General features: G+C 36.1%; 1 protein-coding gene across 3 annotated transcripts in view; it reads right to left on the minus strand.

Moving 5' to 3' along the window:
* Window positions 1-12,295: 12,295 nt before the first annotated feature.
* The window catches only part of LOC121431040 (transient receptor potential cation channel subfamily A member 1-like), a 47,482-nt gene continuing 32,065 nt past the window's right edge, over window positions 12,296-27,712 (minus strand). Inside the window, exons 24-26 of one of the 3 annotated variants that reach the window (XM_041628503.1) lie at window positions 24,207-24,334; window positions 19,602-19,730; window positions 12,296-15,323 (exon numbers count right to left, since the gene is read on the minus strand). In XM_041628503.1, coding sequence (XP_041484437.1) covers window positions 15,104-15,323; window positions 19,602-19,730; window positions 24,207-24,334 — 477 coding nt within the window. In that variant the 3' untranslated portion in view covers window positions 12,296-15,103. Of the gene's footprint in view, window positions 15,324-19,562; window positions 19,752-20,946; window positions 21,219-24,206; window positions 24,335-27,712 lie in introns of those variants that run through there. The other 2 variants (XM_041628504.1, XM_041628506.1) reach the window with 2 other exon arrangements.

A 27,712-nucleotide genomic window follows, 5' to 3' on the forward strand; every position in this document is an offset into this window, starting at 1 on the left:
CGAGCGGAAAATTATTATATTCCTTTCTGAAATGCGGACATTTTGACCATGATTTTAAATAAAGAACGAGTTGTGTATCTCAATCTCACCTGCTGATTTCTGTGTAACATAATGTACGGAATTATGGGGGGGGGGGGCAAAACGATATGTTTGCCCCCCATATTTTCATTGATGGGGCGAACCCCCCCCCCCCCGTGCCCCCATAGGATCGACGTCTCTAGTATTGCTGAAATAATGTAGTTAATTTGGCATGATTACTTGGGTGTTTTCTTTACTTGATCATACACAAACCATATCAAAGGCTAAGATAGGTAATAGTCAGTACTCGGGAATAGAATACAATACTTTCTGCAAATCTGTCAACAGTTATTAAAAAAAAATGAAATTCTTATACCCATAAATGTTGGTATAGTTCTCCGAAGTTAGTTCTTTCAGTTGTTATGAAAAGACAAATTTGTATTTATAGATTATGGTATATCACATTAACGAAACCATATTCAAGCCGCCATAGGGAATAATGTAATTGATTTTATTATCCCTAATTCGATCTCATTCGTTTGGCTATGGTGAACGCTGTCAGATATTTCTGTCTGGGATGTCATGAACGATTGCACCTATAATGCTATTCGAACATGTTGAAAGAGGACTCTGGCTCAGTGTATATTCCTAGTCATATGAATTGCTCTATGCATATATTCACGATTTCCTTCGTAGTCTTACGCATGTCAATCAAAACCTCCACCATGAGTGTATACCATGTATACAGAAATATCGATCTGACGTTCCAGCCATTCAATAAACATTGATAAAAAGTATCAACTAAATAACTATACAGGAGGCAGTATTTCCTAGCAAAATTAATACTTTCGTTCAATCTTCTCTGCAAGACGTTTTATCTGAGTCGCACTTCTCAAGAGTTTTTTTTTAATCGATTTGGTTAATAAGAATGGTTGCTGAATTCAATCCGAATAATTCCTGTTCACGAATTCCCAACTTTTCAAGGGTTATAATGCGTCTTCCTTAGTTCCTCATTGAAGATTTAACCAAATGAACCATTGCAGTTATGATGATTTGTTTCGTAATTGAAATGAATTGAAACAATGCTGATCATCAAGGTCATCATAAGAATCATCATTACTACTATCACGTATAAGGTGTTCTTTAAAATGTATATGACATAAATGCTAGAAGCCTGTGTTCAAATGTGTGCTTTATGCTTCTATCCTGTATATTATTTTCATTATTTCAGAAATATTCATTATTGAAGATGCAGAAGCAAATTGTCATTTTGGTGACCTTTGTTTTGGTTTTGGCGAACGGCAGTACACGCTCAAGAGAGGTTGGCGTTTGCAATGTAATTTCTACAAATACTATAGACCATGCGAGGTAAGTAACGATTCAGACTCAGCAATGGCGGAAGTCTTGACAATAGATTCATATTAGCAGTAGCGATAGAAGTTAATGATAGCTGGATTACTAACTAGGTCTGCAAAGAACATCAAGAAGATATTTAGAATAATAGCTAGTTCGACTCACATGTCCTTATTGTGAAGTCAGGTTTAACTTAGACTATGGTCTAACTCTGTGCTAAAATTATGGAAGCCCGAAATCTCTTACATTGCATGTTTCTTTGCTAACTCGTAAATGCTGGTGAAGAAGGTTATCTTATCCATCCTTCCGAAACAGTTAAGAATTATTTGAGAGAAAATGAGCTGATACGTTGAAATCATACGGTTAAAGGTTCGTGGTACTATTGGCTATCCATACTTAGATCATAATATTAAACCAGAGTTTGAATTAAACCCGACTTAAGAATATGGGTCCACATAGCAAAAACTGTGGTGTTAACCGGTGCACATAGAGGACCACACCAGTTATTTGACACCGGTGTTAAACTAGTGGTGTTAGTTTTACACCTATTGGTGTTATTACAACACCTTTGGTTGTTACATTTACACTCTTTGGTGTTATTTTCAATCTTTAGGGTGTAATCTTAACACCTCAGGGTGTGGTCCTCTATTAACACCAATTGGTGTTAGTTTTTACAGTGCATGTGCAAATAAAGTAGACACACAGGATTAGAAGTTAGGTAGACACATGAATCTAGATTTAAAGCTAGGTTGTGTTAATAGCATCGACTGACACAGAACATGTAGAAGCAATGGCATAATAAATAACCTCCCCCCCAAAAAAAAAAATGAAGCACCACAAATGCGAGATGGAGCAAAAGTTCAAAAGAGATGCGAAAAAAGAATGACCTTTTGATACAAATATTTTTTTTAAGATTTGTTTTTAGATATTCAGGAAGTAATTATGTATTTTGCTCTTTCCTTTTCTTTTTCTTGTTTTCTCCTTTTAATGGTCAATAAAGTTTTTGTGGGAAAAGACATGGACATCAAGGCACCCCCACGTCCTATATATGCCCCAATTTGTACAACTCTTTTTGTAGGTCAGCCCAAAACTAGGTGGACACTAAGGATCGTTACATACATGTGTATAGCTAGTTAAGTTGACTTATCTTAGATATTAAAGGGAAACTCCAGGCTAAAAATTGAATGCTTTGAACAGACGAAAAAAATCAGACAAACAAATCGCTGAAAATTTGATTAAAATCGGACAAGGAATAACAAGGTTGTGACATTTCAAAGATTTGCATTATTTCGAAGAAAATAGTTGCATACATGTCTTCATGAATATTTAATGAGCAAATTGATTATACCATATTCCAATTACTAGTAGTTCTTTTGTATCTTATCATATGAAATTATGTTTATACAAATTATATCCACCAAAGGCTGACAATATCGGATTGACAACTGAGGGGGAAAAATAGTCTTTCTTAACTTCTAAAGGAAAGCATGCTCCTTATCGGTGATGATTTTTATGATAACTCTTTAAAGATAATGGTTGTCTATCATTCTAAGCATAATATTTGCATTTATTTCGTAATTTATTGCGTGTCTGTCGCTCAACACATGTCTCTGTCTGTCTTTCTATTTTTCTTTTAGGCTTCCGAGAGAGGTTGCTAGCGTCACCGACTGTACATATAATTTCAGCGACCTTAATGGATCTGATAATGGGAATGTTACAACACGCCCTAGAGGAGAATGCAGGGTTGTTACAGCGACTCGATACTTTCCGGTGTATAAAGCCGCAGAAACCATGAAAAATAGACCAGACGTGAATGAAGATAATACACCTATTATAGTTAAAAGAATGAAAAAGTTCACCGTGGGTGTCGATTGCAAATACGTCCTGTTGGCTTAGCAGTAAACTCGGTTCAAATCCTTTACGTCTGTTTCCCCATGAATTCCTCGACCCAACCCATTATGATAAGCTCGACCAATGTGTTAGCATAAGTATTTTCCGAGAGTCACTGCAAGCGTGTGCGAGGGTGTGTATTTGTGTGTCTTTAAATATTGTAGTCCCTATAGCCCCTTTTACACCTTCACGGAAGCAACACGGATCATCCCGGATTGTCAATCCGGGGTCATCCGTGTACAGTCCGGGACTACCGTGTACACTCCGGCTACTCATCCGGCGCCATCCTTGATGTACCGGCATGTCCGGGAGAAAAATTGAACATGTTCAATTTTTCATCCCGGAGTACACGGACTGATAATCATCCGTGTTCATCCTTGTAGCCTCCTTGTACATCCGTGTAGCTACCGAATGCATCCGGGAGGCTCCTTGTAAGAACCGGGTGATCCTTGTTGATACCGGCTTTATCCGGGGTCAAATGTTTGTATTGTTTGCGTGCATGAACAATAGTCCGTATTCATAACTAGACACGACCAATATTTGGAGAATTTGAATTCAAGGAGCATTTTGGAGTAAAAGTTGGAAACCGGTCTATTTCACCTAATTTGAAGGTGCTGAATCTGATAAGACCGGTTCCCAAGCCACTTTTTAATGTCTTGACCACCTAATTTGCATAAACAAAATGGCTGCCAAATTGACCATTTAAAATCTTATTTCTACAATATTCTTTTATAATACTCGCTTTCATCGACATGGATACTGCAAAATCCTGCATACATAACATGTACCATTCGGGAAAATTTGTTATTTCTGTTTGCGGCTTATTAATTATGCAAATTTATGCATATTTTGCAATAGTATGTATAATTTGATAATTTTACCTAAAAAGTTTATCATTTTGGTTACAAATAGCATTTGTATCATTATGATAATTGTTTGGCCCTTAAATATAATATTTAGGTTAATTTTTCTATGTATTTTATCGTCAGAATACTTGCCTAATGCACTTGATATATCCCAGTACAGAATGTGAGCAACCGTGAAGGTCCGTGTAAAGACCCAGTAACATCCGTGATCATCCGGGTATTCCGTGTTGGCTCCGGGAGCATATCAAACATGATCCCTATTGCTACCTTGCCTATCCTTGTAGACTCCGTACTTTTCCGTACATATCCGTGTTAATAACCAGTTAACTCCGTACTCACTCCGGAAATGCTAGGAAAATACAAATTTGGCACCCCGGATCATCACGGACTGAGATCCGTGATGATCCGTGTTGCATCCGTGAAGGTGTAAAAGGGGCTTTAGGGAATTGTACGTGGGATGGGAGGGTGACACGGTGTGTGTGTGTGTGTGAGAGAGTGTGTGGGTATGTTTTCGGGTATACTTTGTCCGAACATAGAAGAGCTATTCAGCTCTATGGTCAGGGGAACATGAAGCTTGCGCTTCTTTAATTCAGAAACCGTGTGGTATAATGCATGCATTATTAAGTCAGCTACAATGTAGCAAAACATGAAAAAGTACCTTGCTGATTAATTATTTTCTCTATGAGAAAAAAAGAGTAATCTTATTAACCAACGTGTAAATTATACTACCATAGGGTAAGAATGCAATATGATTCTATCGAATTATCTCTGCCTATTCTTTAGGAAGTGCTGCTTTAAAAATATCAGTGTGTCGAGGCATTATACAATATTTTATTAGCTGAATATACTTATGCATATGGATGTATGTGTCTATTTACATATTATGACATACCATAAGCAAATGGTCAAGTATTGATTTGTATTTATATTTGATGTTTCTTGATGATGGAAATGAAATAAAATTCTTGAATTTTTAATCTTGAAAAGTGCCACAAAGAAGCACAGTGGTATTTAAAAAGAGATATCATGATATTTTCATTTGATATTTAATTTCGTTGTGACAACAAAGCAGTACGGACGAGATTAATTCATAATCATGTCAGTACAGAAAGGATCTCCTGCAGGCATAAAAAGTACAGATTGTACAAATATTTACTATTACATTTACTAAATAAAGATATTGAAAGACATTCTATTATTTTCCCTTTGTCGGGTTTAAATGCTGTATATACATACATACACACTCACATAAATAAATACATACATACTTACATATATATATATATATATATATGTGTGTGTGTGGGGGGTGTGAGGGTGAGTGCGGATGTGTGTATGTAGCTGAACGCACTACCATCCCTTGGTAAAAAGTTTAAGCATTTATTGTGATAAACATGCTACTCCCTTGAGCAAAAATCCACAACGCTATTATAATCATGATATCTAAAAACACAATTTGTGATGAATGTTTTAGACAATTGAATCTACCTTTTGGCTTTTAAGATTGCTGCTAGATTACTTTTAAGAGTGAATGTCATTATGTTGCTAACATTGTGTAATCATAAATTGTTGTTGTTAACTATTCATGGTCGTATTCTGCTATTATTATATTTTGTAAAAAGAGAAAGTGTAGGGTAATAAATTTTAGAAGATGATTATTGTCACTTGTTGATATTTCTATATTCATGATAGATATTGGTATTCCTATAAGTATATATTTAATAATCTCGTTTGTATTCTGCTGTTCAGCCGCTGTTGTGTTTTGTAAAAGCCAAAAAATGAAGCAATAAATTTTAGATGATTAATTGTTATCAGTTGATTGAAATTCTGAGTCTTATTTTTAGATGGTTGATGGATCATGATCATGATTTTTGTGATGATGAATTGATTGATGTAAATGACATATTTACAAACTTAAGGCAACAAAATGTTCAAGCCATCGAGGGGTTGGCTTTGTGGGGTATCGGAAAGAGTACTCTGTGTTCTCCCCAGATATTAAGAAAAGATAAAATATATTCATTTAACATGTTCTCATCATATTGTCGAATAAAAAAAAACACGTGAGGATAATGTTGATGGAGATGAGGCTCTGTGTGAAAGTAATTCTTACACTTGTTGTACACATTGATATTACGTAGCTCATTTGCATTCACTTTATCCACGCGCGGATTGAAGGGGGTACGCGGTACGGTGGTGCACCCCTACCTTGCAACCGGTAATGTATTAATGGCTCGTTTACCCATGGCATAGAATTCCTTAATTACACACCCAATTGTACATCCCGTAAAATGGAGATTTTCTTCTGCTTGTCAAGACGTGGGAGGGACGAAATATCCTTCATTTTAGACTGTAACCATTTTTGTTTTGCTTCTCAATTTTTTTTCGGACAAACTCGCACCCCGTAAAAGTCCGACTCTGGATCCGCGCCTGGTTAGATAAGTGCCTTACCAGGGGATCAAACCGATAACCGTCGTAGATCACTCGGCCAAAGCACAAGTTTGATGTCTTAGATGATGATGATGATTATTAACAATGATCAAACGATTTTGACTAGGGGATCCAGTAGTTATTATACATGTTTTCCCTTTGATTAACTGAGGTTGTTGATGATGATGATGATAATAATAATGGTGATTATGATGATGATGATGTCGACGATTATGATGATGTAGGTATGACGATAAGAGTAGTGATAATGAAGGAGAAATCATTTTAGTTGCATGGTGATTTCAAATGTGATTTTCTTCTTGACAATCTTAGTCGTGCAGTCTTTTACCAATACTAATGAAGGTTGGTTTTGAACAATGACAAGCCGCCATGCCTCAGATGGATCAAAGCTATTGCTTTGATAACTTCACACATTTGTATACTTTCTCCGATACGTGTACTGTATCGAAGCAATAGCTTTGATCCAGCTGAGGCATGGCGGCTTGTCATTGTTCAAAACCCACCTTCACCTGACAACGGAAATTATAAATGGTATAGTGTCGAAAATCTGTCTATCTGCCGGTCAATCGGATAGGGGTTGCCCTAGCCACTTATCCGTCTCTGTGGTCTAGTGGTTAATGCACCGGCGTTCAAAGCTTGGGGCCCGGGTTCGATTCCCGGCAGAGGCGTTTTTTTAAGCATCACCAATTTTTCAAAAGGGTAGATAGCTCTGGGGAACCTTCTAAGCTACGCCTTCTATTGTTCTCTTCATCCATTCCTTTCACAAAATATTAATATAAAAAAGAGTTGCCAAAGCTGTCGTGCATGTATAACTTCACAAACACACACACACACACACCCTCGCACACACCCACCTACCCACACACACACACACACTTATATATATATGAATATATTTATTTATATATACATGTACATACATAAAATTTCATGCATATTCCAACATATTTGTTGATTTGATACCCACGACAGTAGACAGTAAAAAAATTTTGGACATCAAATAAGTTATGTTGGAATATAAGCATGAAAGTTTCTATTTTTAGTAATAATACAAGTTCACATGGTTGACTGTAGGCTCATTTACATATTTAGATAGTCCAAAGGTGGTGAGATGCAAACCTTTCAAAATATGTGAAATTTGAAGTGATCCTTGAAAAAAAGTTCGAAAATTGATGTTAAAATCCTTAAAATTTAATCATTATTGGGGGGGGGGGGCAAAATTTACAAATGAAATTTAAAAATATTGGAAAGATTTTAATTCCACGTGGTGTGACTGTTGATTTGTTGCTCCATGGAACAAACCGACACCATACACCATGCCCTCAATGAGCTCTCCTCGGCCAAAATGGCATGACATACTTCTGCATTATCTCAATCAATTCCATTACAGTTTAATGTCCTCCTTCTGTGATTAATTATTTCATTAAATCAGAGCATCAATACATAATGTCCATGAATATTAGACTAAATTTACGTCACACACACACACCCACACTCTCTCTCTCACAACTACATACCCACATTAATAAGCGTTCGCTGTAGCTGACCCCATGTAAGCCCAAGCTATGATGTTATTTCCAATTAATGCCATACAATCGGACAGTATGAAGTCGATTTCGTTGATGTGACTAAAGAGGTATAACTATGGCTGTCCGCATGATTGTTTTAGTAGATGCGGCAGGGGTAGATCCAGGATTTAAAAAAAAGCGAGCACATTTTTTCTGAAAAAATTTTGACAAGCAAACAATTTTTGTCTCACCTGCATAGCAGAGTGAGACTATAGGCGCCGCTTTTCCGACGGCGACGGCGTTAACGTCAAATCTTAACCTGAGGTTAAGTTTTTGAAATGACATCATAACTTCGAAAGTATATGGACCTAGTTCATGAAACTTAGCCATAAGGTTAATCAAGTAGTACTGAACATCCTATTAGAGTTTCATGTCACATGACCGAGGTCAAAGGTCATTTAGGGTCAATGAACTTAGACCATGTTGGGGGAATCAACATCAAAATCTTAACCTGAGGTTAAGTTTTTGAAATGTCATCATAACTTAAGAGATATATGGGCCTAGATCATTAAACTTGGACATAAAGTTTAAATTAAATAATCAAGTATCACCAAACATCCTGCATGAGTTTCACGTCACATGATCAAGGTCAAAGGTCACTTGGGGTCAATGAACTTTGGCCGATTTGGTGGAATTTATTGAATTACAATCAAAACTTTAAAAGTTTTTGGATCTGATTCATGAAACTTGGACATAATATTAATTCAGTATCCCTCAACATCCTGTGCAAGTTCCAGGTCACACGATTAAGGTCAAAGGTCATTTAGGGTCAATAAACTTTGGCCGAATTGTGGGTATTTGTTGCAATACCATCATAACTTTGAAAGTATGTTGGTCTAGTTCATAAAACTTGGACATAAGAGTAATCAAGTATCACTGAACATCCTGTGCGCATTTTAGGTCACATGACCAAGGTCAAAGGACAATGAACTTTGGCCATAATGGGGGTATCTGTTGAATCACCATCATAACTTTGCAAGTTTATTGATCTGACTTTTGAAACTTGGACATAAGAGTAATCAAGTATCACTGAATATCCCGTGCAAGTTTCAGGTCACATGATCAAGGTCAAAGGTCATGTTAGATCAATGAAATTTGGCCGCATTGGGGGTGTTTGTTGAATTGCCACCCTATCTCTGTAAGTGTATTGGTCTAATTCATAAAACGTGGAAATACGAGTAACCGAGTATCACTGAACTTCTTGTGCGAGTTATAGTAGTTTTCAAAGTCAGCACTGCTGCTAAGTTGAATCGCGTGATGCAGGTGAGACAGCCAGAGGCATTCCACTTGTTTTTATATAAAGGCTCTCACTAAATATTAGGTTTACTTTGTCGCCCGCAAAAATTAGACAGCCCCCCCCCCCCCAAAAAAAAAAATAAATAAAAACTCACTTGTGTATGGAGGACATATTATCATTAAAATATTTTCTGTCACTCCAAAGGGGGTGAGTTGGATAGGGCACACTTGTGTGTGACGATATATTTACATTAAAATCATTTTCTAATGGGGGTGTTGCAAGAAACTTGCGATCAATTGCAAGTCAATTATTGGTCCCTGAATCAACATATCTTGAGGTTAATTGCAAATTAGTGATTGATTGGTACTGTGCTTCTTGAAACAACAATTTTATTCTGATTTGCTACAGCTAACGTTGATCTATCAGTTGTAAATTTGAAACAGAATATTTGCAATTGATTTCAAATATTTTCTTGCAACCCCCCCCCCCTATGATTCTCAAGGGGGGAAAGGCCGGATGTGCCCCGCCCCTGGTATGCAGAATCACGTAAACAGGTCCTATACTAGCTTATATTTTTTATCATGATAATTGAAATCAATAACCCACACATACCTGAAGTTAAATGTATATATTTGTAGGCATGAGCGTATTCTTTAAAAAGCTATCAAAGAACATGATAAAGGGTGATTTCTAGGCCTACTATCTGCCTATGTGTAGAGCTGGAAACAAAAAAAAATTGAAGGCTTTTGGAATATAACATTGGTTGTGTATTACCTCGGTCACATTTGATCTACGGCGGCCGTACGGCGAGTTGAAAACAGCCGGTTTATACAAACCACCTATATGTAGTTGGTACAAAAATGCAAAAACGGCTGTTTTCGACTCGCCGTATGGCCGTCGTACAGCAAATGTGACCGAGGTATAACCATTACAAATGGCACAGGGATTTTATGTCATGCAGACTTGAAACCACGTCTTATACAATGTCTTACATGTCTTACAATCAATGGAACCTTTAATAATTCGACATTGATTAGGCATCTTTCTTTTCTAAACAGATGCATCACAAGGAATTGTTCACCTTTATCATGATTATCATCAACATGGTGAAATATTGCTATCAATGGAAATGCAAATGTCAACGTATCGAACCATACTTTCGATACCTGTACATGGTCGATCCTCATTATTTGGGGGTTGGTTGATGTCAGAAGTCAACATCCAATACCCCGTTGCCATTATTTTAAGCAAGAACTGATTGATGGATAACTGAGACATATTTCGTTTTGTACTGCTTTTTTTTCTCGTACACAGACATGTTTGGCCTATGACCTAAAATGTTGTCTTTTGCTGTACATAATGGGTGGTAGGAAAAAAAACACGGAGCCCTAAGATAGTCCAAATATCACCCATTAAACATACGTGAAACCAATTCCAGACCGACAGAAGCTAGTCCAAAGATTGACCACGAGGAGTCGGTTTCATTAGTATGATTAGGGAGTTTTCGTTCCCATGACGCACGAGAAATGCCGTTCATGACAATGAGGTCTTTGTCCAAAATTATCGGTGAATAAAAATGGCAGTTTCGTCCTGGTCTTTGCATGGGGAAACGAAACCATTCGCAAATTTTCGTCAGCTCCGAGAATTAAGAGCTGGTTCACAAATTTTTGACGAAGACTTCTTAGATGTTCAGTTGTGATTGGACGAGCATTTTCAATACATTTACTGTGCTCTACATTTCGTTCTGCATAGCGGTGCGGAAACTCGCTTTTGCCGTGATTGCAGCAATTGCAACTGTACATCATGACACACAACACGCATTAAGAGTAGGACTCAAGAACAGAACAATTTCCATTCAAAATGATATACTGTGATAATGATAGCATTTACTCCAGCACAATGAAAATGTGATGTACAACATTGACATACATCCCTGAATCAATAGTAATAATATTCAGCATACATATGATATTTTAACAAGTCAATTTGTACAGGGTAAGTAAATATTTTGTTTTCAGTTAACTGCACTTTAACTGTAAATTCATAAGGGTGATATCATTATATACACCGCAATGGTGCAATGAGTGTGATAAGAAAAACGGCAAAATATAATCATAATAAGAAATATAAATTATTACTGCCTCTTTTACCACTTTCATATATAATCTAATCAGCTATCATCTATGGTGACGTATTTATAGTATTCAGTAGTGTGTTTTTCGGGGGGGGGTGGTCAAGCATTGTTTCATTTCCACTTCCTTTGCACTCTAAGGCCAAAAGTATGTCGATACAACAAAAAATCATTGAAAATATTTCGTACATAATTTACATACGTTGACGATGTAGGGTATGAATTATGAAAACTGCATTTAAAAAATGCGTATGAATGTATTAAAGTCTACCTCAACAACAAGTGGATTTAAATAAAAACAGAGAAATCCAACAAGCACAACACAGAAAATGTTATCAAAATCGGCTGTAAAATAAGAAAGTTATGCCATTTTTAAGTTTCGCTTAATATCCCAAAATAATTATATTCACATCCTGGTCGGTATGCAAATGAGACAACTGATGACATCATTCACTCACAACTTCAAGTATTTCATTATATGAAATATTGTAATTTTCGTCTCATTGTATTGTGAAATTTTATTTCGAAATGAACATGTGGGAATTAGCACTGTGTATTTTTTTAGTATTGTCAAATCTGAAAAAAGGAAATATTGTACAATTCAAGCAATAAAATACAAGAGAAATAGTGAGTGAGGGAAATCATCGATTCTCTCATTTGCATGTGACTAAATTATATAACTATTCTGTGAAAAATAAGCGAACTTTAAAACGTCATAACATTCTTATTTTACATCCGATTTTGGTAAAATTTTCAGCATTATGCTTGTCTGAATTTTTCTCTATCAATTCAAATCAACACTCTTTTGAGGTGGACTTAACCTTTAATATCTTAAATGACAAAAAATGATAAAAGGGAAAATATCATGGCAACATGACTAGGAAAATGTAGCACAACACTACGCTCAATTTTACGAACAATCGTTATTGTAAGTCTATTGTGAACCAAATGCAATCAATTTAAAGTAAACGAAAAAAAATAATAAATGTGAGGAATATTCATTATAAGACTGTATACATTTTACTCTGAGATATTGCATATACCCCCCCTTTTTTTACACCACTTTTGATAATTTATAAGTCTGCGGAAGATTGATTACCTATTCTCTTTCCCCGTATTTTTATATTCATTCTTTATTATTCGTGTATACCATTAAATGTATGTTACATTTTTTAACCAGAATTGAAAAATTAATAGAATGAAATAAAATATCTCGCGCATCTCCTTATCATGTTACACCCAAGGACCGTGGTATTGTGACGAGAAATGATAATTATGTTTCAGATTGAGCACTGTAAAGATATTTACAAAAAAATGCAACTGAAATATAAATATGTATTTAAAACTTCTTTGATTTTCGTTAAAAAGTCTACACTTACACTGCATTTCTCACCATGCTCATCGTATTACAGTGTGATTTGTATAAGTCTACATGAAAGAGAACTAATTTCCATTAAGTGACTGTCACTCAAATGATGAATTATAACGATAACTAGAGCAACTTGTGTACGATGTATACTTTTGCTTTGCAAAATTCATGAATACCCATAAAGGGCTATACACAATCATGGTAATAAACAGGATGTCGTACTGGGTTTAATCCTAGACCGAGTCATGCCTAAGACGTGTGCCTCCTAGCTCAAAGTCAACCATTTAGGCTTGAAAGGATAATAGAAATTTTATTTCATGCAAGGCTCGTAGGTAGAGCAATAATTGAACTGAAGTAGCTACCCCAGGTAAACTGTCATAATTACCATCATCAATGTATTGTACATGTACATGATGCGCCTAAAGACAATGATAATGGGTAAAGTAATGAGCGAGGTCTGTTGCTATGTCAGTGGGTGAATGATATTTTGTTACTTGATACTTGATGAGATAATTCCTCTCGCAGCTCCAAAAAGCTAAATTGGAATCAACTTTTACAACTTTTACGATTGGTGCCACAGTGAAGATATCTATTTTACGATAAAGGAGAGTGTGTTGCGGAAGTAAAAACCATATAGGTAAAAACCTGGATACATCTTAAAGAACAAGAGATCCGGTTGGAGGCTGCAGATTTCTAATAATGGAAAGTGTAGCCTCTTTGAATGCTGGTAGACCTGTTTTGGATACAACTTCGCCAGGCAGGTGGTTCCATATTCGGATTTTCCTTGGGAAGAAGTATTTGTAGGAATCAACGATTTTGGCACAGCAAATTTCAGTGTATGGTCCTTCCTTGCAACATATGTTGCCGGAGTGACTATAGCTGACTTTGGCATGTTGACCAGTCTGTAGTGAATCTTGAAAAGGAGAATTGGTTGAGGAGTCGCCGATGGTGTAGTATGTTAGGCATGCATGTACAAGAAGACCCCAGCTAAATATTACCATTACTAAGCATAGGCATCAATTGGGCCATTACGTCATGTAAAAAAATCATTTGGATTGTTTTTATGCTGACTATAGTAAGTCCTCCTCCAATGAGAAACGAGATTTGATATCTACATTCGTCAAAAAATAAACATTTGAAATGTTTGAGACTGAATGACTTAACTCAATTCCATTGCACTGTTCTTTTTTCTACAACGGCACTCCCAATTGTACTCAGTTACACCAACGAAACCGCCCTCTAACCGACCGATGCATTGTCATTCCAAATAACGTAATGGCTTGATCGCTTTGTGCCGGTTTCTTTGGTTAGACTGTACCATTAAACCCATGCTACACTCACAACGACAATGATACTGATTCCTAACCCACCGATGTAATACCGTTTAATTGCTTAATCGGTATGACTCTAGGCTTGATCGGTCTAGAACCGTTATGGTGTGTGTGTGACTGTAGCCAAAAGGGGTTTATTCAGTATCCCCCTCTCCGATAAGGTAGGCCTAATAATGGTCGATACAAATGTATTGATATCTTTCCATTTTTTGTTGATAAACGTCTCCAAGAGATTAGTTATAATGAATTACATGTATGATGGTTTCCAAAAGTGCGGCGCCATGGAAATTTCGCGTTGGGTTGTGAATATGGAGGTTCATAAAGTCGCAAACTTGATACATGTTCTTGGTAAGCGGATTGCAAAAAGGGAGACACCGTTCAAAATGGAAGGATCGAAGGATTAGTATTGTATCGTATTAAGACATGGGCTCTCCTTTTTCATTTTTTAATGAGATTTCCCTGGATATTACGAGTCAAGACCAATCTTATAAAACTAAAATCACATTTGTACAGCATTCATAGAAACATCCCTTTGTCAGTTCTAACAAGGAAATCAAAACAGCAGGCAGGAAGTACATCGAATGCGACTTACAATCTAAAATTTCTTTCCGCAGATATTACCGTTGGGAACTATCAGATAGTAATTTCCAAGCTATATGTCTTATATGCTTGTACATTTTCAGTTATAAGATTGGGCATTCATTCATGAATTCAGACAACTTGGAAGGGAGCATTTCGTCCTTACACAAAGATATCGATAATTCTTAGAATTTTGACATGAAAAAATGCTAGTGTTTATTTAAATTTTGCATATCGTAATTCCCATCACATAAAATAAAGAATTAACTTAAAGTAAATGTCACATCACAAATCATTGTGTGTGTAGGGGACTTCATATCATTGATTCTGATGATGATAGTAACCGCGTCCGAGGAAGGCTCCAAGTCGAGGAAGCACGCACAGATGATGGTGATGATCTGGTTGGAACGGTGGGGGCGCTGTCCTGCCTGACGACCGTACCAACCCCAACACTAGCAAGACTAGATCTCCTGGAGCTTCGTGCCGACATGAACTGCGAGAAGTCGGTGCAATAGTTGGAGGAAGGGAACCATCTACATTTAGAGCAATGAATAACATAAACAAGGAGATTGAGATCGCAATAAAATAATGATGGCAGTTGTGGCAACAAGAGGTGGGAGTCTTGTCGTAAAGCTTAATTTGTTTTTTTTTTAATGACAGGGATTAGGAAGTAGAGTTAGGTCAAACATGTAGGTGCATTTCGGAGCGGGTGTTGGTGAAATCGCGGCGTTGTTGATGGGATGACAGCGGTTTTAGGGATTTTGTGATGGGGTGCGGGAAGTGTCGACAAAATAAACAAGATAGTGTTAGTAGCGGGCATTTTAATTACATGCAGTAGAAAGACTGAGGTACCGAGACGTGATGGATAATAACGAAGTCAAATTACATGTGACCAGCCTCTCCAATACCAACAAATAATGCACCAGGGAACGTTTTATAAAAAATTGCCAAAATTGATATTTTTGTTTCAAATGCAAAAATTAGGAAATAAGTTCTTCTGGAAGAGTTATATACTTCTTCTTCCTTTTCTTCTTCTTCTTCATAATGTCAAACGTTCTTTAAGTTGAAGAGACAAGATCTAATAGCGTGACATCATTTTGTCAGACTGCTTGGACATTTTGGAAGTTTTAATGAGATTGCAAAGTATGTGCATCTCATGCTTAATTTACACCCATACTTCAAACCTTGTTTTCTCCTTATTTTTTCAAGCTCTCGCTGAATTTCTTCTGAATTCTGTGAATACTTAAGTTGGTCATTGTTGATCAAGTTTGACAAGTTATATATCATACTGGGTACAGCTCGTTGGGTTGGCAGGAGGGCACATGCGAGGATGCCAACTAAAAAAGGATACACACTTTATACAGAATTTTGACTATTGCAGCGTTTGGGATAGTAAATAACAGGCAGCAGAACAGAGATAAATAACGCATAAATAGTATCTTTAAGGGCAACATGAAAACAGAAACTAGAATACTATATGATTCACGGATACTTACTCCAGGAAAAAGTATTTTGTGAATGGTAATATGAGAAACATGGGAATTTTAATAGATCAGATTAAGTAAATTTTTGTTTTAAACAAACAAAAAACCGCTCAAAAAAGGCGAGAGCTGCCGACCAATTTTAACATGGAAGGAAATGGTGAACCCTTGTTTTTCATAAAACAAAGAGAATTTAATTTTGTTTAATTAATATTCCAATTTGCAGATTTTCAGGGTTTCCACAAGCGTTCTTTGACATCTCTCTTATAATCGCCATTAGGAAACGATCAACTTTCAGTCCATGTAGTGTGTAATCCGCTTGTAAAAGGTTAGGCCGACAGAATGATAAATATATACAAATCAAATTACTTACTCATTTGAAACTCTCACCTTCACTTTGTTTCCTGCTAATACAAATATACCTTATATACTACCAAAACTACCGCATGCACAGCATCACATGTAAACACTCAGTTCCTACACTGTTAAAAAACCCTGATTTTACAAGGGGAAAACAAGATTTTGCAGAAAGCAATAACGGAATCATTCTGTAAATTCATAAAACAGGATTTTTTCTACATTTTAACAGAACAGGTCTATTCAAAAAAGGGAAAATTGTGTTTTATTTTTAAGGAAATGTGTAAGGTTCCATAAACCAAATACCAATTTCCTCTAATTTTACATGATATAATGTAAGATTACAGGTATTCTCGAGACTCTGCTGCAGGAACCTCTTTTACTTTAAGGATAATTTTTCTAACAGTGTAGAGGAAAGTAGAGGAAGGGTTCTGTTTCATAGTGACTTGTTGTAATAACAAATACACAGTTTCTATGACAAAATGTACTATCAACCAATCAGACTGAAGGATTTCAGTAGCTTTTAACTGTTATTTCAAATTTTTTATTATTACAAGTTTTATGAAACGGAACCCAGGTCTGTCGTAATTTTCGGCAGCCTGGTTTATTTATGGCGTGATCAGGGAAGAGGGAACTTCTAGTTCTCTGGTGTAATCAAAGCCGATTTAAATATTGTCATTATGCACTCATACATGTAGTAGATACCATGGATATAGGCATACTAATCATGATGATACATTATTATAATACATTTTACCCGTGAAGTTATGGCAAGTATGTAAAAGTGACTGGTCGAGGTGCTGAATGAATTGAAAGACGTGATGATGATGATCAATGGTGAATGATTGTGTCACTGCAAGCTATACAACGTGCATATTAAATTATACCACGTTTGAAATAGCCAATTTCCACCAATTCTATGAGTGATATATTGCAGGGTTCCCACACGTACATAGGAAAAACCACTGGTCACATTGGGTTTTTAGTTTTTGATATAAATGTTTGAAAACAATGGCGTTGATATGAAAGTCATCAAATAAAATGATCAACATGTCATTACAGGGATTACATAATGATATACACTGTATGTAGTCGTAGCCTATCAGATATTCCGAAATGAAGATTTGATACAAGCAATAGTAATCATTAGCACAATTCAATCACGAAAAGGCATGCAAAGACAACGAAAAACAACGAAATTATACAACATGCTGGCTCATGCAACATCATAACATGCGTCTACACCCTATAAAATGAATGTGAAGGATAGTAAATATATTCTAAATTGAGAAAATCATGATCACCCGAAGCTATATCGAGTATTATTTTGTTGCACTGATTACTTGGGGGCAAAACGTTTTTCAAAAGTTTATTACCTCTTTGATTAACAATTTGAGCCTCTGATTAGCATAATCAGGAAACTTTTTTTAATAACTGTTGTCACGTTCGCTTAACCATGTTGACAGCAATCTGTTCATATCTGTCTATCGATATAAACGTTTGCCATGGAGTAATAGTATGAGTTACTTAAAATAACTATCTATTTCAGGAAAGCATATCCATTCGCCGGAATGGAAAACAGTTTCACTTCGTGCTTGATTACAATAATGAAAATATTATTCTTTAGTATAGAACAACTATTTGATTCCTTTCCGTGTCCCTCGAAAGTTTTTTTCTCCTGTACAACCTATTCTAAGAAGATATACAGAAGACTATTCAGCAGTTAGCGTCAAAAGATATTGGTTTCTTTGTTCTTGATATTTTGTGTTCCAAACAATTCTAAGAATTTATACAGAAAACCATGAAGCAGTGAAAGTCTAAAGATCTTGGGTGTATTTTATGCTAAATATGGTCATGATCGTGATGGCATAGTCGATGTCATTTTAGGGGTTCACGGTTTTAATAAATAGCTCAGTAGAATATTAAAAGTATTTCGTTTCTTTACGCATAAGTCATATTTAAAATCGAAACACATCAATTTCAGATTTGATTGCATGATTTAACTGATGTGCGTAATAATCTAAGAAAAGTAAGGCAAATTATGGACATTCATGATTTTCTGAACGGTGATAATGGTGTGATATCGGGTCATTGTGATATCTTGATCATACACAGACGTACAATTTATTTCATCCACCCTGACTGTGTGATATCTTGATCATACACAGACGTACAATTTATTTCATCCACCCTGACTGAGTGAAAAAAATTGAATCAAATATTCAGTCTGTATATACCGTTATATAACCTTTTTTTACATTTTTATTCTTAAGAAATAAATATTACACAAATACCAATTTCTTTATTTGTGTTCTTTATCATTTATTTATTTATTTCTTATTCACATCCGAATATCATGGAAGGAATATTTATTTGATATAGACTGAACAAAAGCCATAATATTGTATTTCATGTACCCTGTTTGTCTTTGACTAACACCAAAAGAACAAAATGAATGAGGTCGGACTTCATTTGTAGCATCCTTGATTTTCACAGGATATGGAGCTCTGACGCAGCCAAGGGGTTTTTGCTTGGTCTCAGATTCTACCAGACCATGTTTGCCTACAACTGGCTGTTTTTTCACATGACTGCAAGTCTTTAACAGTACTATCTATATATCTGTTTTACGCATTTACGCATAACCATTTCAAATTATGCAAGATATTCCATTAATCTAATATGAATGATATTAGATTAATGGAATATTCAATATCATGAATGAAAATTCTCCCCTCTTCACCTTTCTGCTCTCTCTCTCTTTTTTGTATTGTGTATAAATGCTAATGCTGAAATAAGCGTGAATCATTTGCCAAATTGGCATTTTCTTTAAAATATCCAATAGTAGTACGTCTGTGAATATCAGGATATCACAGTGGATGAACACAAAATAGAAGCGTGAAAATGGATGAAATGAATGGATGGGATAGTGCTTACTAGTACTCAGCTAGCCAGTCTAATTCAAGTTGTCCTGACCTGCCGTTCTCTCCGCCGGGACCCTCGCCTTCGTCTCTGTCCTCAGCCTCGCTTCGGATCTCCATCTTCTGCACGATAAGACGTAGCAAGTCGTATTGGCGGTCCAGCTGCTCTTTGACCTCTTTCAGTCTGCGGGAGATTAAGGTCAACCTGAAAATGAACTAATGACGTCACTTCCGGACGAATACAAAAGAAAGAAGGAAAGGAGAGAACCACCTATGCCTATCAAAACGGTATTATGTAACCGTTTATCGCTAGCGAAATATATATTTTTGCAAAAGCGTCTAGGGTGCCCTTTTTTTTCCAGAACACTAATCATGTAAGAATTATGTTAATTAATCAAAGAAGATGTGGAAAGTGCTTTATCATAACAATTTGCATAACCTGCATAATGCAATAACAATAATGGCGAAAAACAGAACGAAAAAGCCAAGAAAAACTACAAAATACTACTATTTTGGCTTATATATTTTATCACACATTAAGTGAACCGCATATCTATCTAAACTTAGTATACAGTATCTGTGGTGTCGATTGATCGATCCAATGTAAAAATATGAAAGTCATAGATGGAAGTTTTTTCTGAGAAAAGACCTGAGAAAATGCGACAACGCCAAAGATATGAATATTCATAGTCTCTCTGGTAACCAGGCTCGTTAATGAATAATTCATAAGGTTTAATTTCACGGAACATGCAAACTAAAGACCTGTAGAGATTTATTTTCATTGGCAACACTATAATTCAAATCATTAATCTCACTTGGATTGCATACATATTCTATCAAAATACATATTGAAATTAAGATTAAAAAATGTAACAGTGTGGTGCGTAATAAGGATTGAAAAATAAACGTGTTGCTTGAAAGTGAAATAAAATAAGACATGCGCAAATGGTGGAAATCTACAAACGAAGAGCTAGCTGATATTTTACTATTCTATGCATGATGTATTCAAGACAATAGGTGTAAACGCATGCATGATTTGCAAAACAGGATTCAACACACATACATGTATTGGGCAATGGGATCACCCTTTGCGACAACTCTATCATTCGGGCTTTGGGTTTTGGTTTCTTTTTTTTTGCAAATTCTAAGCGAACTGAAGAGTGAGGTAACAACATGCATTGCAGAAAATAGGGAAATTATTTTGCATTGGAATAATAAACAGAAAGGGTCTAATACGAAGTGAAAATAGGAATATCATTTTGGTTTTATTTTATGCTAAATAAGAACATGAAGAATATCTTTCATTTTTATTTCCCCCAAACTATTGGGCCAATAGCTTATTATTATTATTTCACGAATGTTTTGGAGAATGTTTTTATTGTTGCAATTTTCACTCTTTGGGGATAATTTTCAAAAGGGTTCAACTATCTAATATTCTCCCTGAAAGTTGATTTCTCTTTTAAGCTTTGATTGTTGCGAATAAATAAAAAAATAAAGACAAAAATGCGTGGCTATTTGCAAATGAAATAAAACGGAATAATTTACGGCTGCAAACGGTGATTTGGGGGAATGAAAAGCAAATATAGGGACTCAAGCTTTTTTCTCTAATTTCTCTACTGCTTGTTGAATACCTCACCCGTCAGTTAAAGAAGATGCCGAATTAGTTATTAGTCTGTCGCAGATGGCAGCACAGATATAAAAAGAGAAAAGGCAACAAAGATCATTTCAGAAATATACATTCTGCTTTAACTCATCACTGTCATCATGAAGAATATGATATGACAAAAAAAAACAACAGTACTTCATCAGCTAAATGAAAAGGTTACACGAAATGGTTGAATAAATATTCAACGGATTTGGACACATAGAACCCTACGTGATCAAATAATGAAAGAAGAAGAATTTCTCAGAACGAAATATTTTCAAAACGACTTATTTGTTCGAAGTGCATTTAATCTTCTAAAAAGATACAAGACATGAAGAACATCAAATTCAGGTATTCATTTTCCCTCATCATCATGAACCAAAATTGAGACCTACCAGTCGAAATAAATAATTTATTGAGGTGAATAATACAATATGATAATACCCATAATGATAATGCCCATACTTATTCATCAGCTCAAACTCAGGAGGTTTTGAAGTGACACTATAAATACCTCATGAAAATTGTAGCTAACCCAAGCAATACTTGAAGCTAAAAGTGCCGCGATAGTCAGGGTTATGCAAAGTGAGACGAAATGTAATTTTCTCTAATATAAGAAAAACAACTTTTATTCTGACTGTTACAATAAACAAAGGTCATAATTTCTAGAAACATGTAATTTACGAGAAAGGCAGACTTAGTATGTACATTTTAATTTTTTCTAAGATTTCTAAGAGTTAGAACTCTTTTGCGGTCTTCAACGGCGAAAAGCTAACATAATTGTTATCAAATTCTGCTTTATACAAAAACACATCATTAAAGCTGGACATTAACAAATGAGATGGTAGTTCTAAAAGAATACAAAACAAAACCAACATATACAAAAACATACTTAGAATTAACACTGCTATCAAGACTGCACTCTGAAATGAACGATAAAGGCGTACAAATCAAATGAAATCGTTGGATGACATTTACATCACACTTTGCTTGAATTCACCTTATTCGAAAGAGTCAAGCAGGTCTTGATTTTTGGGGAATATTCTGTTGACATTTTGTCCTTAGAAATGGCTGAATGTGCTAATATCATCATCAGTATCTTTCTTGGGGGTATGTCTGTAACCCGGTGTTGTCACTCAATATGACTTGGGGACCGCATGACCGTTACCAAAATCGCGGGAAAAGGGGTCAATTTCACGGAACGTCCACGGACAGAACACTCCTCGAAGTAGTGAAAATAGGGGTGCTCACCGTCCTCGATCTGATGGAAATAGGGGTCAGGAAAAAGGGGAGAACGATCACGGGAAGTAAAATCCGTCGCCAAGTCACCAGCCGCAGAGGGCGCGCGCATCATGCTCTGTATCTTTATGTGAACAACTCTACATTTATTTTTACAAAGAATTCTACTTGTCTTATTTTTCAAGAAAAATAAAATTATTTTGGATTATTGTATCAGTATGACATGGCTCTTGGTCATCTTTAAGGACTGAGCACTCTGACGACTTTGTTCCAATTTCCTCTGAGGAAAGGGTATAAATGCACTGTCCTTGAAATATGGTAAATAGGGGTAAGTTTGTGAAATGGGCAAAAGTGTCCTTACAATCTTATAATTAGGGGTGTTTCAAAATTTGTCACTCACCATTTTACCACAATTTTGTCCTTGTTTTGTGTGAAAATAGGGGGGGGGGGTAAATTTCACAAAATGTCCTTGAAATTGACTGCAGTAGGGGGTCACTTGCATTTTAACGGTCATACGTGTCCCCGTCTGCGGGTGAGTGACCCCACCGGGGTCTGTAATCCAAATGCTATTCTTCAGTCAGTCTGGACTGAGCAATATCCGTTTAAATGATGCGGTACTTAAAATAGGGTTATATTTTATGTTAGAAACGGGAATGCTTGGAAGCAAGAAATGTATCAGTATGATGGGGTGGGTGTGTGTGTGTGGGGGGGGGGGGGGTATGAAGTCAGCATGAATGGGTTGTTGAGGGTGAGGTGAAATGTGAGTATTTATGATAAACATTGTAGTGAGAGTGCGAGGTTTAATGTAAATATTGGGATGTGACTGCGCAGGATGTTGATCACGTTAAAGTGAGGATATAGATCATGCGCGGTGATTTTAAGTACGAATGTGCATGTGGTGAAAACACTGACGTGTGCGCGATGAGACCGAGTGTCTGGGGTGAGTCTAATTTGTATTGTTAGAGTGTGCATGTGTATAAGGGCGTGTAAATCATGAGTTTGCGTAGAATCGCGGATATGAGGATGAGTTTGCGTGGTAAATTTAATTTGTAGCGGTGAGTCTAATTTTTAGTGAGTGTGTGTAGGTGTGTCATATTGTGCGTGTTGTGTGTGATTGTGTATGTGGGTGAGAAATTATGAGTGGTGAATCTGCGTATTACTAGTATTATTCTTCACGTACAAGTAATAAAAAATGCGGAGGGTAGTCCTGTTAAGTCGAAAAATCTACTGTTTCCACTTAGTACACTAATTAGTAAACTGAAATACAAACAAAAGAAGATGAACAACATGATAACATAAATTAACAGAAGAGACGTATGAGCGGTGAATCTGAGTATTACTAGTATTATTTCTTCACGTACAATCAATAAAAAATGTGGATGGTGTAGCCCTGTTAAGTCGAAAAGATATGCTGTTTTCACTTAGTACAAACATAGGCGGCGGAAGCGGGGGACGTGTCCCCCCCCCTTGATTTAAGGAGGGGGGATGGTCCCCCCCTAAATTTGTTGTTGATGACCTTTTTTTTTTTTTTTTTTTGCTTGTCAATTTTTTTTGGTTGTCCCCTCCTAAAATTTTTGGCTTCCGCCGCCAATGAGTACAAACACTAATTAGTACACTAAAATACAAACAAAAGAAGATGAACAACATGATTACATACATTAACAGAAGAGACGTATGAGTGTGTGTTTGAGTGTGAGAAAATGCGCATGTGATGAGTCTGTGTTGCGGTGTGGGTGTGAGGGTGACTGTGAGAGTGTGTAGTGCACACTGACGTACCTTCTTTTCTGGCTAATCATCTCGTTTTGTAGAATAACAAGCTGAGGGTCGTTCGCCGCATCTCCTCCCATTTTGGACCCAATCGCGTTGCCTTCCATACCAGCCGTTTCTCGGATTTTATTCCAAATCTGTATTTAGGGGCGAGACAAGCTCAAGTAGTAACAACAATGAATGGAAATAGCATTATTCAGAATATTCAGAAATTCTATTTAAAAAAAATGGTTGAAATTCAAACGTAAAGAGGTTCTCACACCTGGACTATTTTCCTTTGATTCCATTTATATTCTCGTTATCAACCATTCCGTTTTCAAAAATCTCGTGTTTTTTTCTGCACAAACTTTGTAAGATTCAGATTCTCATTAAAATACTCATTTGTTTCGCTACCAAAAGAAAACGATAAGAAATGAGACGAATAAAGCGGTCTAACATAGCCTACACGCATCGACACACACTGAATAAAAACGTCCGGGTGTGAAAGCCCTTTGAACAGGACTTCAAAATTAGTCAATCCAGTATGAGTTTTAGTATCCCTAGTGGAAAGAACACTGTTCCACAATGCGTTCAGCAGTGTGTTCCATGGTGTGTACCGCAGTGTGTTCACAGTGTGGAACCCAATGTGAAATTCTATTTTCACATTTGAGCATTTCAACAGTGTGAATCACATACTCACACCCTATCATGCCAACACACTGTGAACATTAACACCAAAGAGGTACACTCTAAAAACAAATCAGTAAAATAACTAGTTAATAGGGTCAGCAGGGTGCAACTGTTATTCTAGTCACATTTGACTATTTTCTATTTGTATTTTACTAGAACAGAGTTATTTCTGACTAGAATATATGTCAGAAATGTGACTGCCAAATCAGTTGCACCCAGCTGACTACTGGTCTAGTCAATTTGACTGATTTGTTTTAAGAGTGTAGCTACAGTGTGAATTTCCTTCTTCACCATTAAATCTGACCATTTTAAAAAGCGTATAATATTTTTCCACATGCTTCAATATGTGAACAACACTGTTTTACACACTGTTTATTCCAGCACGGATACTGCTGGCGAAGTAAATGTTTCACCAATTAGTTATCAGTATTGGCAAAACAAGAAAGGTTGTATTATTTATTGTCCACACAATAATTGGTTTAAAATTTATCAAAGTCTGGGTAGTTTTAAACCAATAATATATGCTTTTGGTGAAAAATACACATTATTAGTTGAAAACTACCCAGATTTGTATAATTTTCAACCAATTGTTGTGTGAACAATGTTGCCCAACATTTTAAGAGTGAATCACTTATATATGGTGTAGTTCATAGAGAGCCTCGATGAAAACAAAATATTGAAAGTATAATGTATAATTAGTAACTGCAATGCAAGGTAATATAGCTCAGCGATTAAACAAAACGAAGGATCAAATGGAAGTTGTCAATGGAAGCCAAATTATTTGCATTAGTCAGTTAGTAACTTTTTCGACAGGGTCTTAACCGCCATTAGTGAAGTACATAAACATGCCACCAACCTTAGCACCAAAGATTAGCAATTAATCGCTAATATGAAAGAACGGTTCTGATTGGCTCATAGTCAATCTATCAAGTGAAATATGCATGCAACGATGATCTTGATAGGCCATTTCGTTTAACGATTAATCGCTAACCTTTGTGTTACGGGGCCCGGGAGTGTAAAAATATTAGATACAAATCTTCAATCTTTATAACGTAAGTGACAGTATGGTATCCAGTTGCATGTAAATATAATAAGGTGTTCATAATCTAAAACAGAACGAAATTGCATTTAAGATCAAGGTTTCTGTATGCTGTATGGGTGTATTCTTAACCAAATACCAATTCAAAAAGTTCCTAAATTATTCCTGTAGTTTTGTTTAGACAGACAAATAGTATTAATATTCAAATATATTTTGTGTCCATTACATTCATTTAGTCCGAATATCATCAAGTATGTCTACTGCAATACCCATTCCACTCGTCAATCATTTCGTATACAGAAAATCGTATAAACAGCTAAAGTGCAGCTTAATATATACAGGTTCAAATGACTCTTCCCTCCATTATCATGCCTCTAGTGTATTTGCACTTTATACCTCCATGCTAATGATTATGGCAAGCAATGTTATGATGCATGCAGATAATGCAAATCAAATGTGAATATGTCCTACTATAGTATAAGCCTTTTTTACTGGAGAGCAAACGATATTAACATTTTCCTGCATCTTCGCCTAATTCCTCCATCAACCAAGATTAACAGTTACATTTCTCTCCTGAGATTGGTATCTAATTGTTGGTAGTTGATTGACAACCCCAAATAAACTGAGAAAATGATCGGCGTGTAAATTAGACAAGATGAGTCCTTGAATGAGATTGGCAGAGGAGAATAAGATTGGATTTTAGTACGAAAGACTGTCTCAAAAGGGCAAGAATTTACAATTCCATTTCAGAATCGAACCAGGTAATTCCTTTTAAACAATCCGAAGCCCGGATTCTTTAATGTTTCTTTCCCTTCTGTTGCAAAAGGTTACTATTTATTGCATCTCCGATATTAACCAGCAGGTAATAATGCCAAATATCAGATCGAAAACAGAGATCTGATGAAAGTTGGATAGCAGCCTAATAGAAATAGAAAATTGTTCGTAACCAGGTTCTGCCATCAATATAAAAAAAATGGAAGGAATTCACTGTATGCTGGCACACGCAAGACCTTGAAGGTTCAATATTTAGTACTCCATGACAATAAACAGTATATGGGAACATACCAAAGCGTAAAAGACGACACACACGCACACGCAAGAGAAAAAATAAGTGTTGAACTTTGTCCGCACTTGACTTCTTTTATTGGCATTGAAAGAACGCAATAGCTATCAAGCTTTTTGATATCGCTGGGTTCTGCAGCTGCAAGCCGCCAAAGACCTTTTTCAGCTGAACTGCGTTTGGCAATGATTTTGCCATCCATCAGCTAGATTTCAGAAGTTGGATGATCACAGAGTGCCATGGATGGCAAGGAAATAGATAATTCCAAATCTGGAGTACTAAAGCCATGGTTACAAAGCTACACAAATGCAAATGAAATGAATTAAGAGCATTTCTGCCTCTCTTATTCTACTAGTATTAAGAGAAGAGCAGTGTAACAACAAACTCTGAAAATAAATAATTAGGAGTTCGCATTGTGGCTCAACCTTTTTTGCTGATTCACTGCACTTGATGTGATAAAAAACTGCACGTGCTTTAGAACAAAGTACCGGAATTGATGAAAGTATTTGTTGAGTTAATAATTATGATAAACTTAAAGCAAAAAGAAAAGCAAAGAAAGATTAATCAAGAAGATTTTGTAAGAGGCTTACAAATTATTGATTAGGTCGAATTTGCATATGACACGGTTTGTTGTCGCACATCGCATATGCTCTTTTCGAATAATTTGATTAGAATTCGAAAAGTGCCTCCTTTGGATCTGCTAATATTAAAGCCTTAACAAAAAAAAAACGTAGAGGGCGTCACCAC

This window comes from Lytechinus variegatus, chromosome 17 (genome assembly GCF_018143015.1).
Source record: "Lytechinus variegatus isolate NC3 chromosome 17, Lvar_3.0, whole genome shotgun sequence".
Classification (NCBI taxonomy): Eukaryota; Metazoa; Echinodermata; class Echinoidea; order Temnopleuroida; family Toxopneustidae; genus Lytechinus; species Lytechinus variegatus.